The sequence below is a fragment of the Somniosus microcephalus genome, chromosome 5 (genome assembly GCF_052327205.1).
Source record: "Somniosus microcephalus isolate GS21.2 chromosome 5, FLI_Smic_1.0, whole genome shotgun sequence".
NCBI lineage: Eukaryota > Metazoa > Chordata > Chondrichthyes > Squaliformes > Somniosidae > Somniosus > Somniosus microcephalus.
The window spans coordinates 282281230-282295972 of NC_140991.1; the positions used below are offsets into that span (position 1 = coordinate 282281230).

At 50.6% G+C, this 14743-nt stretch overlaps 1 protein-coding gene across 1 annotated transcript in view; it reads left to right on the top strand.

Annotated features, from left to right (window-relative positions):
• The window catches only part of LOC147117767 (collagen alpha-6(VI) chain-like), a 206573-nt gene that overhangs the window by 48246 nt on the left and 143584 nt on the right, over window positions 1–14743 (top strand). Inside the window, exon 5 of the mRNA XM_085989029.1 lies at window positions 5152–5230. Within this exon, the coding sequence (XP_085845155.1) occupies window positions 5152–5230 (79 nt within the window). The remainder of the gene's footprint in view (window positions 1–5151; window positions 5231–14743) is intronic.

The following is a 14743-nucleotide window of genomic DNA, read 5'->3' on the forward strand; positions in this document are numbered from 1 at the left end:
CTGTGTACATTAGTGGTCCCTGCTGTGTGCATATCGTTCCTGGCTGCCATTTTTCTGTTTGGTAGTCGTGGGCCAAGACTGGTTGCCCTATCTTGAAGCTCCTGGTTGGCTTCTCATTGATGTGCTGGAATTGCTTATCCTCAACATCTCGTCTTATGTTTGGTTTGAGCAAATCCAGGCGACATCTTAACCTTCGGTTAAAGAACATTATGGTTGGAGCTTGGTTGGTGACTGCATGTGTCGCATTCCGGTAAGCAAACAAGAAATTATCCACCTTGTGTTGTAGTGGTATGTTGTCATTATACATCGCCTTTATTGCTTTTTTAAAGGTCTGAACAAACCTCTCAGCCAATCCATTTGTGGCTGGATGATATGGGGCAGATGTGTAATGTTTTACCCCATTATTCCTCAAAAACCTCCGGAAATCCTCGGACACAAACTGTGGTCCATTGTCGGAGCAAATCTGTTCTGGCAAGCCATTCCTGGCGAAGATGGTCCGTAGGACTGCAATAGTTTTCTCCGTGGTGGTGGAGGACATTTTGATGACCTCTGGCCATTTCGAATGTGCATCCACGGCGATTAAAAACATTGAGTCCATAAATGGACCAGCAAAATCAATGTGTACCCATTGCCATGGAGATGAGGGCCACTCCCATGGGTGTAGCGGGGCCTGTGGTGGAGCGTTTTGGACTTTCTGGCATCCTGTGCATCTCTTGGTCATATCCTCGATTTCTTTATCGATTCCCGGCCACCACACAAATGCCCTGGCTAGGTTCTTCATTTTTACCCCTCCCAGATGACCCTCATGAAGCTCATTGAGCACTCTATCTCTCAACTTGGGTGGCATTACCACTCGGGATCCACACATCAAGGTCCCCCGGCACACTGACAGCTGTTCTCTCCTTGGCGAGAATGCTGGCAACAGTGAGTCGCCATGTGCTGGCCATCCCTTCACCGTCAAATCATAGACCCGAGAGAGTGTCGGGTCATTTCAGGTTTCCTTCGCTATACTTGAGTTTGTAACAGGTAGACATTCGACTATGGTCGAATGGAATATCTGAACAGGGTCCACTGCCAGTGCTTCCTCCACTGTAGGCAACGGCAGGCGCAACAGCCCATCAGCGTTCCCATGCTGTTTCGTACCCTTGTACTCTATGTCGTATTGATGTGCCCCTAGAAAAAGGGACCATCTTTGCAGCCGTTGCGCCGTCATCACCGGAACGCCATTCTTTGGGTTAAAAATGGAGACAAGAGGCTGGTGATCAGTCAGTAGGGTGAATTTCTGCCCATGCAGATAGTGATTGAACTTCTTCACCCCCCACACCAGGCTGAGGGCCTCCCTGTCAATCTGGTCATAGTTACGCTTGGCTGAGGTTAACGAGCGCGACGCAAAGGCTATTGGCCTCTCTGAACCATCAAGGAATTTGTGTGACAGCACCGCTCCAATGCCGTAGGGAGACGCATCACATGCCAACCGAATCGGTAGTGTTGGATTGTAGTGGGCCAATACTTCTTTTGAAGTGATTAGGCATTTACATTTCTGAAAGGCACGCTTACACTCATCACTCCATTTCCATGCTACTCCAGTTTGCAGCAGGGCGTTCAGTGGGTGCAGAATTGTAGATAAATTTGGCAAGAACTTATGGTAGTAGTTCACCAACCCGAGGAACGACCTCAGTTGCGACACATTTTCTGGTGCTGGAGCCTTGACTACTGCCTCAATCTTGTCTGGGGACTTATGTAACCCCTCTTCATCAATCATGTGGCCACAATACGAGATTTGTTTCCTGAAAAACTCGCATTTGGGGCGGTTGGCTCGTAGCCCATATTCGTGTAATCTAGTGAGCACCTGCTCCAGGTTGGCAAGGTGTTCACTGTCATTTTCGCCCGTAACCAGGATGTCGTCCAAATAACACTGGGTCCCCGGGACCCCTTGCAGGACTTGTTCCATCGCCCTCTGCCAAATAGCCGGAGCTGATGCTACCCCGAATACCAGTCAGTTGTACTGGTAAAGACCTTTGTGAGTGTTTATCGTGAGGTATTTTCTAGATGCTTCTTCTATCTCCATTTGTAGATACGCTTGGGCCAGATCAATCTTCGTAAAGCGTTTCCCTCCAGATAGCGAGGCGAAAATATCTTCTATCCGCGGAAGTGGATATTGTACTGTGTGCAGGACTGGGTTCACAGTTACCTTAAAGTCCCCACAGATGCGAACCTTCTTCGGCTCCCCAGGCATGCTGCTCAATGATTTCTTCATTACAGGAACGATGGGTGTGGCCCACTCGCTCCAGTCCACCTTGGACAGCACACCCGAATGCTCCAGACCCTCCAGCTCTGCTTTGATGGCCGGGCGGGTCGCGTATAGTACCGGTCTGGCCTTAAAAAATTTTGGGTTTGCGTTATCTTCATTTTTTATCATTGCCGTTATTCCTTTTAGAGCCCCAAGTCCTTGCTGGAACACCTCTTTAGCGTCAGTTAGAATTTTTGACAGTCGTCCAGGTGTGATGTCGTCATCCTTTTTGTCAGCCACAGTTAGCACCTGAATGGAATGCCAATCCAATTGTATTTTTTGGATCCATTCACGTCCCAATAATGGTGGTTCTCCATCTTGTAGTATATAGAGATACAGTTTCTGTGTTTCCTTGCCGTTGTATTTAACGGGCACCCTTATTTTCCCCTGGGGTAGAATTTTTGCCCCGTATATGTCTTCAATACAATGGACGTGTCCTTCAAGGGTATGTGTGAGAATAGCCGCTCATAGTCTCGTCGATTCATGACTGTTAGGGCTGATCCTGTGTCCAATTCCATCTTTACTTGGGACCCTGCTATCATGAGGGTGACCCAAATGGTTCGATGATCCTCCTTTGCGACCATGTTGTGTAACTTTAGACAACTTAGTCTCCTGCTCCTGGAGTCATTATCACTCTCCTGATCTTCTGAACTACTGTCTGTCATTTTTTTTACTTTCTTGTACTTTTCCTTAGTAGTTCTTGTAGTGTTGGTTTTCTTTCCCGACCTGCAGACTCGTGCTATGTGTCCCACTTTTCCACATTGCCTGCATACTTTGTCCTTAAACCAGCAGTCCTTCTGGTCATGGGTTGTTCTGCCGCAGCGATAGCACTTTTCTGCTCCATATGCCATTTCGTTGGTGCTATATTCTTGCGGTTTCTGTTGTATTTCCGCAGCTCCCCGTGCTGCTGCTTCGTAGGATACTGCCATGCTGAAAGCCTTTTCTAGCGTAAGATCCTTTTCCGAAAGTAGTCGTTTCTGGGTTCCTTCACTCTGGAGCCCACAGACAAACCTATCCCTTAAGGTATCTGCCAGTCCTGCTCCGAACTGGCAGTGCTTCGATAACTTGCGTAGTTCCGTAAGATAGTCAGCATTACTCTCATCTTTGTTCTGGTTTCTTTTATGGAACTTGAATCTTTCTGCTATCAGCAGCGGTGTAGGGTTTAGATGTTCCTGTAAGATATTGACAATCTCTTCAAAGCTTTTCTCCATTGGTTTAGCTGGGGTAATTAAATTCCGCAATAGGCGGTACGTTCTCGCGCCCATCAAATTTAATAATACCGATGCCTTCTTTTCATCGGCCACCCCATTTGCCTTGCAGTACACTTCAATTCTTTCCACATACGTGGTCCAGTCTTCTATTTCGTTGTCGAAAGCAGTGATACTGCCACTCTTCGGCATCTTGGGTGGTTTAAAATGGCGCCTCCCGCGCTTTTCCTTCTTCCCCAATGGATTAAAATGGCGCCTCCCGCGCTTTTCCTTCTTCCCCTTGCTGCCAATGCTGCTCCTAGCGTTCTAATTAGTAATGGCGGCGCCCCGCGGCTTCGGCGCGTCTCTCTTTTGTTAGTTAAATTCCTTAGTTTTATTCTTCTTTGATGCTGTCCACTGCGCGTCTCTTTTCCTTCCCCTCTTTTATTTTCTCTAACACTGCCCGGCTCTTGAGCACCGACCGCGCCCTGTGCGCTCCACCCTCTCTCTCTCTTTTCCTTCCCGACGACGCTGCACGGCCCCCTTGCAGAGCTGCTCGATCGAGCTCAAGCCCGCCGCAGTCCGGAAGGGTCAGCGCACTACCTGCTACCAGCACGATTTGCTGGAACACCTTGACTGGGGAGCCAAGCCCAGCTCTCCACAGCTTCCCCTGCGATTCACTGAACTCCGATGGATCACTGGGTGGTTGCCCACGGTCGACGCCCGTTGCTCTGGCTTCGACCTCCAAGAAGCTTCTTTTCAGGGATGGATCCCCGTGAGGTGATGCAGTACTGCAGGTGTGTTTGAACCTGCTCGTCGCCACTGTAGTGTCCGCGTATCAATAACACACGGACTGCAGGAGAACGGTAATAACAGGTGTTTACTGAACAGAGGGTATGCTGGAACTGAAAGTACAGAAGCCTGCTACGGCTTTATATACAGGTGTGGTCACTGCCGGTACTACAGTATAAAAGAAGTTCTCTCTTAAAGGTACATACACAACACAAAGCAGCTCAGCTGCACTTTCCTAGTTACAACACACCAGGGCTGAATTTAACTATTGTCGGAGAATGGGCGGACGGCTGCAGCTCATTGGTTCTGGGAGGGCGGAAAATCAGTCGGCTTCCAGGCTGAGCTGTCCAACAGATGGAGCCGGTAGGGGGTGGAGAAGAAAGAGTCCTTTGAGGACCGCTGGTTCAGACACTCACAGCCCACTACAAATGGACGGGGTGTGGCGCAGTGCAGCTCTGCCCATTTGTACCTCAAAATTGCAATTGGGATCCTTTGTGCATTCTAGGACCCCGATTTGCATAATTTAATGAGGCTCCCACCTGATTCAAGCAGGCGTCTGGGCTACCCTTGTAAAGGTCTTGGACAAAATGGTTGATGGGTGGCCTCGGAGGAGGAACAGGGCGGTAAGTGCAGCATTCCGATTTTAGGGCAACTACTGCCTCGTTCTCGCCTGGCAGACCGAGTTATAATCGGCCCTACCATTTTTCCATTCAACAAGTGAGATCAATTAGATTCAGCCTCCTATTACATGTTTGGGAATTATCACATGATACCTGCCTGCCTTAGCAGCATTGGCATTAAATCAGTTTCCTGTTCACTAAATGTGTTACTTGAAGAGTAAACAATTTACAATAAATATATTTCAACATGATTTCTTTGCAGGTGATACTTATATTTACAGATGGCTTGGATGGCACCAAAGAGAGGTTTAAAAAAACAACCAAAAGTCTCAGAGAAAAAGGTAAAGATGTTATTTATTTATCCAAATTTTATCAGAGTCACTGGAGGCATACTTCAACTTCTGCTGGAATGGGCGCAAAGTAGTCGGAGTTGCTGCGCTGCTCGCCCATTGGTGCCGCTGTAAAGCCCGAGGGGGGGGCGGCGGGAGCAGGCGGTGGGGAAGAAGGGAGGGGGAACGAGAACAAGGAGCACTCCTGCTCCTCCTGGACCCGCCAAAAAGAATTTAAAGTTTCGTAGGCTGTTTTTTTTGTGTGGTCTCCAGTGGTCCCTTTAAGGAGCGTGTGTGACACTTGTCCCACCCATCTGTTCCTGAAAATTTCAATCTGGGTCTTACAACTAGCGTAGGACCATGGTTTGCATATAAAGACTACTGCCTGTTTCAGGCAGTTGAGTAGTTCGCCCATTTACAGACTGCCTGAAAATTGCATCGGGCAGGACTTGGGCATTAATGGGGTGGTCAAGGGGCCCCCTCATGATTTTCAGTTGCTGGCCAGCCATTTTTCAGATGATGAACAGGCAGCCGGCAGTTGAAAATCACCCCCACTAGGTCTATTAAAAACATGTATTTGAAATCTGGATAAGTATACCAACATGATATGGTTCTAGAGGTATACAGATTAGGAAGTTCAACTCATACCTGTGCTGAGTTACTTGATCAGGTGGCAGTTAGGGCACTGCAAATGACCTCAGCATTCTTAAACTATGGAGGTGACAAATCAGCCAAAATTCTGTGCCTTATTGTCATCCAGTGACTTCTGATCTGATGGATGTTGACTGAGGACAGGAATAAACTCCTCTATGATGCCTCCCACGATATACTGCCAACACCCAAAATGAGGGCTGCTGGCACCAGAGAAACAGTACACCAGAAGAGGAGTGGAGGAAAAAAGATCTAAATTCATCAACACACCAGTAGACAAGACGATTTTTTAAATAGTCTTTACTATATATTACCAACAGTATTATTTTATAATGTTACTAGAATATTTGTGTTTTTTTAATTTTCTGAATGAAAGTTTGAAGTCACTTTCGAAAAATTGAAAAAGAATGGCTGAATTTTGGTGACTTTCATTTGAAATACAAGCGCACATCAACTTGGACTATTGCATTTGAACACCATGTAACAGTGTTCGGACTAGAGAACATTAAACCATACCTTAACAGAATGAAAAGCATACATATTTTCACTGTATTCTCGCTAATATAAAATCTAGACCCAAATGTTTAAATAAAGGGGAAAAAAATAACAAAAGCAAGAATATTTAAAATATTTAAGGAAATGTGGATGGGGAAGCTTGTAAAAATATCTAAAAGTAAAAGTGAAGAGAAAATAAGGTGTGAAAAAAGAAAATTGGATAAAAATTGCAGTGGACGGTAAATAAATTACGAACATATCTAAATAATTTTAAACAAACAAAGTATTAAGGAACAATTGAGGCCTTTTATGCATTACATAGTGAAATAGTGAGGAAAGAAAATCATGTAGAGAAATTTAAATGACTTGCACTAATTAAGAATATTTTGCAGAAATATTAATATTTCCATTCTGGCAATAGGAAAGGTGATGAATGTATTGGAATTGATGGAAATAATGGAGGTCATGAATAAGATGAGTATTTAATAGCTAGAGCACTTGAATATTTGTAAAGAATCAGGACCATGTATAAAGTACTAGCTGGGGAGCCCCGCGTTGCGAGGGCAATTTTGGGGCTCTTGGTCTCCCTGCCCCTGTGTGTCCCCCCTCTCCCTGTCATGTCATCTCCCTGTCCTATCCCTCCCTCCCCTCCCCTCATCTCCCTCCCCTCCCCTCATCTCCCTCCCTCCCCTGCTCCCCCACTCCCCTCTGTCCCTCTCTCCGGCCCCTCCCCCTGCCTAGCGCCTGAGGTCCGGAGCTGAGGTCCCCCGCGTATCGCGCGGCTGATGGACGGCCACTGTGGGCGGGCGGGCGGCGCATGCGCGGTCAGTGCGGGCGGCGCATGCGTGGTCAGTGCGGGCGGCGCATGCGCGGTCAGTGCGGGCGGCGCATGCGCGGTCAGTGCGGGCGGCGCGAGCCCCCCGCGATTTCCCGAGGCTCTCCCCACACCCCCCGCGATTTCCCGAGGCTCTCCCCCCCGCGATTTCCCGAGGCTCTCCCCCCCCACGATTTCCCGAGGCTCTCCCCCCCCCCCCGCGATTTCCCGAGGCTCTCCCCCCCCCCCCCGCGATTTCCCGAGGCTCTCCCCCCCCCCGCGATTTCCCGAGGCTCTCCCCCCCCCCATTAAATTGTTATTTAATTCCCTAACACATCATTAAAATATTTACCTTAGTTCCCTAACACACAGAAAGTGTGGGGGAAAAAATTGTGAAAAATCAAGATGGCGTCCACTCACCTCGGTTCAGAAGGATAAGGCCCGCCCACACACGCACCGATTGGTCGACCGGTCAGGTCACCGAAGCGTAGGATTGGTCAATCGTCGAGTCACTCGACACTCAACTGTAGGAAGGAACCCGCCGTCCGATTGGTGGACCTCGATGTCACACGGTCACTAATGAGATGCTAATGAGCGGAACGCTGAATGTTTTTGGGATACCGCGGGCGGGATTTTTGTCCGGCCGAAACGTAAATACGCCTACGACCGGTCCGGAATCGCAAGCTTTCTTTTGAGGCGACGCGCACGTCGGTACGCTCTGTAACTTTCAAACGTATAGAGAATGGACGGACAGACAGACATCGGGACAGACATCAGGACAGACAGACAGAAGAGCTCTTTTATATATATAGATTCAAAAATAATTTTTAAAAATTTAAAATATTAGTTATTGAAAAAAAACTGCTGGTGGAAATTACAATTTTTTCTCATTGCACAGTACTAGAAAACTATAAAACACCTCATGCTATTTCAGTCATTCAAAAAGGGTCAGAAGCATGATCTTGGGAACCATAAGACTGTTAGCTTCACAACTGTAGTGGAAAAATATTTGCTATAAAGGCAGCAAATAATTTGTAGGCTGCATTAAGTAAAATGTCTTAAGTTTGTAGAAAGGCAGTACACCTTGATGAAAAGAGTAAAATTCAAAGACATGGACAATTGGGCCTAGAAATTCGGTGGGCTTTGCGCCCAGTTACAGCCCAAAGAGGGCTTCTGCGCCAGTAGGGGTGGTAGCGCTGATTTTCAGGGCCGCGGTAATGGCGGCGGTAGCCGGTAGCGCTGCGCCGGCACCGATGACGTCATCGGTGTGCGCAGTGCCCCGGTTCCGCCCCGCTACCGCCCCGACCCCCATCTTCAGTAGCGGCCGCCTCTTCCGTGACGGCCGCTAACAACATCGGGAGACCGGGTCCTTACTGCAGCCTTAGCGGGATCGCTTTAAGGTGGAGGTGCGGCCGGCCGCTTTTTCGGCAGCCGCCTGCCCGCACCTCCTTCCCCAGCCTCCTCCACCCCCCCCCCCCGCGGCATTGCCGGCTGGTTTCCGTGGAGCCCGGCACTTCTCCGTTGTGCCGGGCTCTTTTGCCGGCACTCGCGATTGGGGCTCCGGCCGTTGCAGGCACCTCCTCCTTAAGAGAAGGAGGAGGCCTGCAGTACCGCAGCCTGCCGCACCGCATCGGGTGGCGCAGCGGCAGCTAGAGCGCTGAAATTCAGTTTCAGCGCCCCAAGCGGGGGCGGGCACACCCTGGAATAGCGCCCGGTTCCGACTTGGGGCGCTAAAACTGAATTTCTGATGGTCGCAACTGGCTCCGCGCCCAGCGCTAACTTTTGGGCGCTAGCCAGCTGGCGGGCCCAAACTGAATTTCTAGGCCTTGGTATTTAATAGTTCATACTTCAAATAATGTATATTAGTGCTGAAAATATAAAATATGATTAGAAAATGAAAGGTAAAACAAATTGTTTTCCACACACTAAGGAGGAGAAATTCGGTATCACCCCGTTTGGGGCACAATTATCGGCCGGGTACAAAGTTTAGTGCATGGCGCTAATTATCGCCTCCGACTGCAAACTTGGCTTCTATCACCCCTAGAGGTGATTGGAGCATTAAATCAGGCGCTACACACCTCTCTTAAGGCGCTAACGCCGAGGAGCGAGGCGCTACCTCAGAGCGCTGGCGAAGCTCATGTGATGCCAGTCAGCAATGGAACACAGACACACTGGCGCCGGCCAGTTCTTAAAGGGGAGGGTCGATCTTGCTCTCCATTCACACCCTGCTCATTGCAGCCTTGAATCTCAGCCTGGAGAGACCTGTAAATCAAATCAGCTGGAAAGAAAAATGGAGAGGCCCAGGGAAAGAGCTCAGAGTGCAGCCCCCATAGTCTCTTCTAAATTGATGCAAGGAAGATCAAATTAAAATGAACCTGCAAAGTGCTGCTCAGTACCCAAAACTCCTTCACACAGCGTTGAATCTCTCCAGAAGTCTCTCTCTCTCAGAATGCGTGGTGCAAAAATGTCGCTGATAAAAAAAGGCAGGAAGCGGTCACCTTTAAATAGCGCTCCCCCAGTCCCTTCCCGACTGCAAAACACTCCCCTCAGCCTGTCATTGCTAGCGGCAGGCGGTAAGGCAGGGGGTGCCACTCAATATCCGGTCCTGGGCGCTATGATCTGCGGACGCAGGAGATCGTGGCAGTAGTGTTTAGCACCACCGCAAAATGTCTGGTCAATTTCACGAGCGGCGCAAACATCGCCGCGCCCGGACACTAGTTGCTTTGCGCCCCATTAGCGCCCTCTTGGGGCGGTAACGGGAGGTGCAAAGCAACCGAATTTTTCCCCCTAAACATTCAGCCAGTTGAGGTCCACCTAAGTCAAATGTATATATTTTTGACTGATTAAGTTGTCTTGTGCTCTGTTCATGCTGTAATTTAGGTGTTTCCTGAATTATAGCATTGCCCAGACATTACATGCGGAAGCATATGACTCCATCTGCTGCTTTGGAAAAATGAGCCTGCTCATCTTCAAATACAACAACCTACCATGTTGTAGTTTAGGATCTACTGGGGGGCCATCGATGAAGACACTTAATCATTGAGCAGCAGCAGAGAATGTGCGATGTATTGACAGGCCTTCAAACACACTGTCCACGATTGCAGAGCGATTGGAGGAGTCCACCTCAAGCATGAGTGGGTTGATGTCACACGGCACTGCAATGATGTCGTTTTACATGGATAGACTGACCAACTGCATGGAACATCAAATGCAGCAATCACACGAGTCCATGCAGGCCTTGACCAAGGGCTTGCAGACTCTGGATGCCACCTTAAACAGGATGACAGATACGCTAGACTTGGCCTTGCAGCGCTCCACTGATCTGCAGTAAAGTGCTCTCCAGCAGAGTGGTAGCAGTGAAGTGCAGCTGGACCATGAGAGGGAAGACGGCAAAGGGGGGCATGGAAGTGGGGACTCCACTCAAAGTGCTTCCACTTCTCATCCATTGCCCGTCCCCCCATTAGACATGATGCTTTGTGTCCTGGTGGCTGAATCTGCCCCTGCACAGGTGCAGGCAGAGCAGGCTTTGGTGGGGCCCTCACGGGCTCTAAAGCCCAAAGGACGTTGGCCAAGAGAATTTCAACAGTCAGAGCAGGGATCTCAGCAGCCTGCCTCTACCTCTGCTGGAACCACAGGGGTTGTAGCACATAGGAGCACTAGGAAAAGGAAGATTACAGATTTGTAGTTGTACAAGGGTATGCACATGGGTATCCTAGACATTGCTATATTGTTAAGTTTTTGGCCTAGAAATTCAGTGCCCTTAGCACCGATTTTGCGGCGCTAGAGGGCCTAGCGCTGCAATTGGCGCCGGTTCCTAAATTGCCTGGGGCCCTTCCGCGGCGGTAGACCGGTAGCGCTGCGCCGGCACCGATGACGTCATCGGTGTGCGCAGCGTCCCGGTTGCCGTGGTAACCCGGCCCCAAGCCGAAATTCAGTTGCGGCCGCCTCACCAGTGGCAGCCGCAACTAAGACTCCGGCAAACGAGTGTTGCCGGAGTCTGCGCCGGCGCTTTAAGGAGGCGCGGCGGCCGGCCGCTTTCCCGCCGGCCGCCTGCCCGCAGCTCCCTCCCCGGACTTCTCCCCCCCCCCCCCCCCCAGCAGATGCAAGCCCGGCACTTGTCCGAGGTGCCGGGCTCATTTTTGAGGAGATTTGCGCGGGCCGCGGCCGGGTGCAGGCAGCTCCTCCTTAACGGAAGGAGGAGGCCTGCACTTCCCGAGCCTGCCGCACCGCAGCGGGCGCCGCAGCGCCGGAATAGCGCCGCAATGCGGCGCGTTGCGCCAGTTTTCAGGCGCTAAAACCCTTCAGTAGCGCCGGCAGCCGTTTGGGCGCGGCGCTACTGAATTTTTGGCGCGCGCAAAGGGACTTAGCGCCGGCGCTAACTTCCGGCGCTAAAGCCCTGGCGCAGCGCAAACTCAATTTCTAGGCCTTTGTTCTTTACTTGAAGCACATAAATATTATTCTTTTGCACCATTTTCTCATCTTGCCCATTCTTGGTTTCTGGCTGGCAAGTGGCCTTTTAAGTTGCTTGATGATGAATGGGAAGACATGAATTGACGGCAACCAATGGGAGGATGTGAAAAGGGTGGTTGGTTATTTGCAGAACTGCTTTGTGTGAGTGGCATTGGGGGGGGTGGGGTGGTGGTGGGGGGTGACAGGGGACGGTGGATAAGTGGCTGTTATTTGTGGTTGTGAGATGGCTCTACTGGTGGAACGTAAGTGAACCTCACAATAATCAGGGCATCCCGAGCAGCAATGTACGTAGCTGGTGGCGCATTGTCCTCATCACCTTCCTCCTCCTCCTCCTCGGAATTGTCTGAAGAGGATCTGCGCTCTATGCCTTGATCCTCCTGCAGGTGTAAACCCCGCTGCTGTGAAATGCTGTGCAAAGCGCAGCACACCACGACCATTATAGACACACTGGCTGGTGCGTAATGAAGGGCGGCTCCAGATCTGTCGAGGCACCTGAAGTACTTCTTCAGTATGCCAATGACATGTTCGATGACACATCTGGTGATGATATGGCATTCCTTGTAGCACTCTTGGCTGTCATTCTTTGGGTTTCTGAGAGGTGTAATCAGCAACATTTTAAGTGGGTATCCCTTGTCTCCTAGCAGCCACCCGTTAACTCTGCTTCCAGGTGCGAAGACGTCATGGAGATCGGACTGCCTCAACACAAAAGCATCATGGCCCCTGTCGAGAATCTTGTGCATACCTGCATAAAGATCTTTTTGTGATTGCACATTGATGGAGTGGAAGCCCTTGCAGTTAATGAATACGCCTGGGTGATCTAGGGGTCCTTGATTGCCACATGCGTGCAATCAATGATGCCCCGTACCTGTGAGAAGCCGGCCAGAGCCGCAAACCCGAGCGTCCGCTCAATCTGACTGGCATCATCACAGGTGAGGTTAACATAATTTCCTGTCCTGGCAATCAAGCCATCAGTAACTTGCCTAATCCATTTATGGGCCGCTGACTGGGAGATCCTGCAAATGGCTCCAGCTGAGCCCTGGAACAATCCAGAGGCAAAAAAGTTGAAGGTGGTGGTGACTTTGACAGCCACTGGCAACACATGGCCACCAGGTCCAGCAGGGAGCAGGTCTTCTTGTAGGAGGCTACAGTTGCCTGCAACCGCCTGACGTGACAACCTGAGCCTCCTGAGACACTGCTGTTCCGACATGTCGAGGAAGCTTATCCTCTGCCTGTAGACCCTGTGTCCCGGGTATGCCTTCCTGCGAGCTGCACCTCTCTGCTGCTCCCTCTCTCCTGTTCAGCTACAGGTCTGTGACCAGTAGGCTGTTGCTGGTGCTGTTGCTGGTCATCTTGGTCCTCATGTGAGGTCCTATCTAAGGCAACATAAGCGGCACCCACCCTAATCTGATAAATCAAACATCCCAAAGTGTAGAAGAAACCTCCAAAGTGTAGAAAGTCAACTTTCAGCAAAAGTACTGTGAACACCCTTTTCCACTAGCAGGTAAGACACACTGGCCTAGAAATTCAGTGCCCTTAGCGCCGATTTTGCGGCGCTAGAGGGCCTAGCGCTGCAATTGGCGCCGGCGCCTAAATTGCCTGGGGCCCTTCCGCCGCGGTAGACCGGTAGCGCTGCGCCGGCACCGATGACGTCATCGGTGTGCGCAGCGTCCCGGTTGCCATGGTAACCCGCCCGAACTGGGAAATTGACTTGCGGCCGCCTCGCCCGTGGCAGCCGCAAGCAACGTTCTGGCAGAGGTGCCTTGCACAAGTTTGCGCCGGCGCATTAAAGGCCCCGCGGCGGCCGGCCGCTTTCCCGCCGCCCGCCTGGCCGCAGCTCCCTCCCCGGACTTCCCCCCCCCCCCACCCCGGAACAGAAGCAAGCCCGGCACTTGTCCGAGGTGCCGGGCTCATTTTTAATAAGATTATCGCGGGCCGCGGCCGGGTGCAGGCAGGTCCTCCTTAAGGGAAGGAGGAGGCCTGCACTTCCCGAACCTGCCACACCGCAGCGGGCGCCGCAGCGCCGGAATAGCGCCGAAATTCAGCGCATAGCGCCAGTTTTCAGACGCTAACAGCTTTCAGCAGCGCCGGCAGCCGTTTGGGCGCAGAAGTAGTGAATTTTTGGCCCGACCAGCGCGACTTAGCTCCGGCACTAACTTCCGGCGCTAAAGCCGTTGCTGCGCCAAAACCCAATTTCTAGGCCACTGTCAATTTCACCGACTTTAACCACCCACCCACTCCCAAACCCACTTGCTCTTCCATGTTAAAATTCCCCCCTTAGAGTCTGGTGAATTTTATTATGGATTATGGCCAGACCTGAAAAGATTTAATCTAATTTATATCCCATCAAACGTAACAAGTCCTCTCATTTTTGACTACAGCACTTCGACCTTGACAAATAGGCTTTCTGACTCATTTCCCCAATTTTCTCCTACTCTACCAAAATAGTGATATATGCACAGTTCCAGTTCCAAAAGGCACCAGCTGTGCTCGAATATCTGACCCAGGCGGCCATTCTTGTTCCATGACTGTAGGCAATGAGTTCAGACGCCTGTTATTTATTATTTCCATACAACATTTTTTAAAATGTTTTTATATATAATTCTTTCTTATTATCTCAAAAGGACTGTAAACCTGTTTGGAGAGTTTTTAAATAAAATAAATGCTTGAAATACAGGTAACATGACTGTACAGTTAAGTTAAGGTATATTGGCTTAAAAATTTGGTTGCTCTGCGCCTCCTGTTAGCGCCCTAAGAGGCGGCGGTAATCGTTAGCGCCCCGTGGCGCTGCGCTGCCGGCAATGACATCATCGCCGTGCGCAGCGCCCCGCTCGCGATCTTCAGTAGTGCCCCCTGACTTACCGCCAGACACTATGTCCGACGGGATCAGGGGGGCCTACCTGCGGCCAGGGCGGAGCTAATTAAAGGCGAGGTGCCGGGTGGCCATTTTTGTTGCTGGCCGCCTGCTAGCACCTGCCCCGTTGCCATCCCCGGCCTCCTGACCAGCCCCCCCGCGGAGTGCCGGCTGCGCTCTGTGAGCCCGGCACTTCTCTTGAGTGCCGGGCTCTTTTGCTGGCACTCTGATCCCTGGTGGCCCA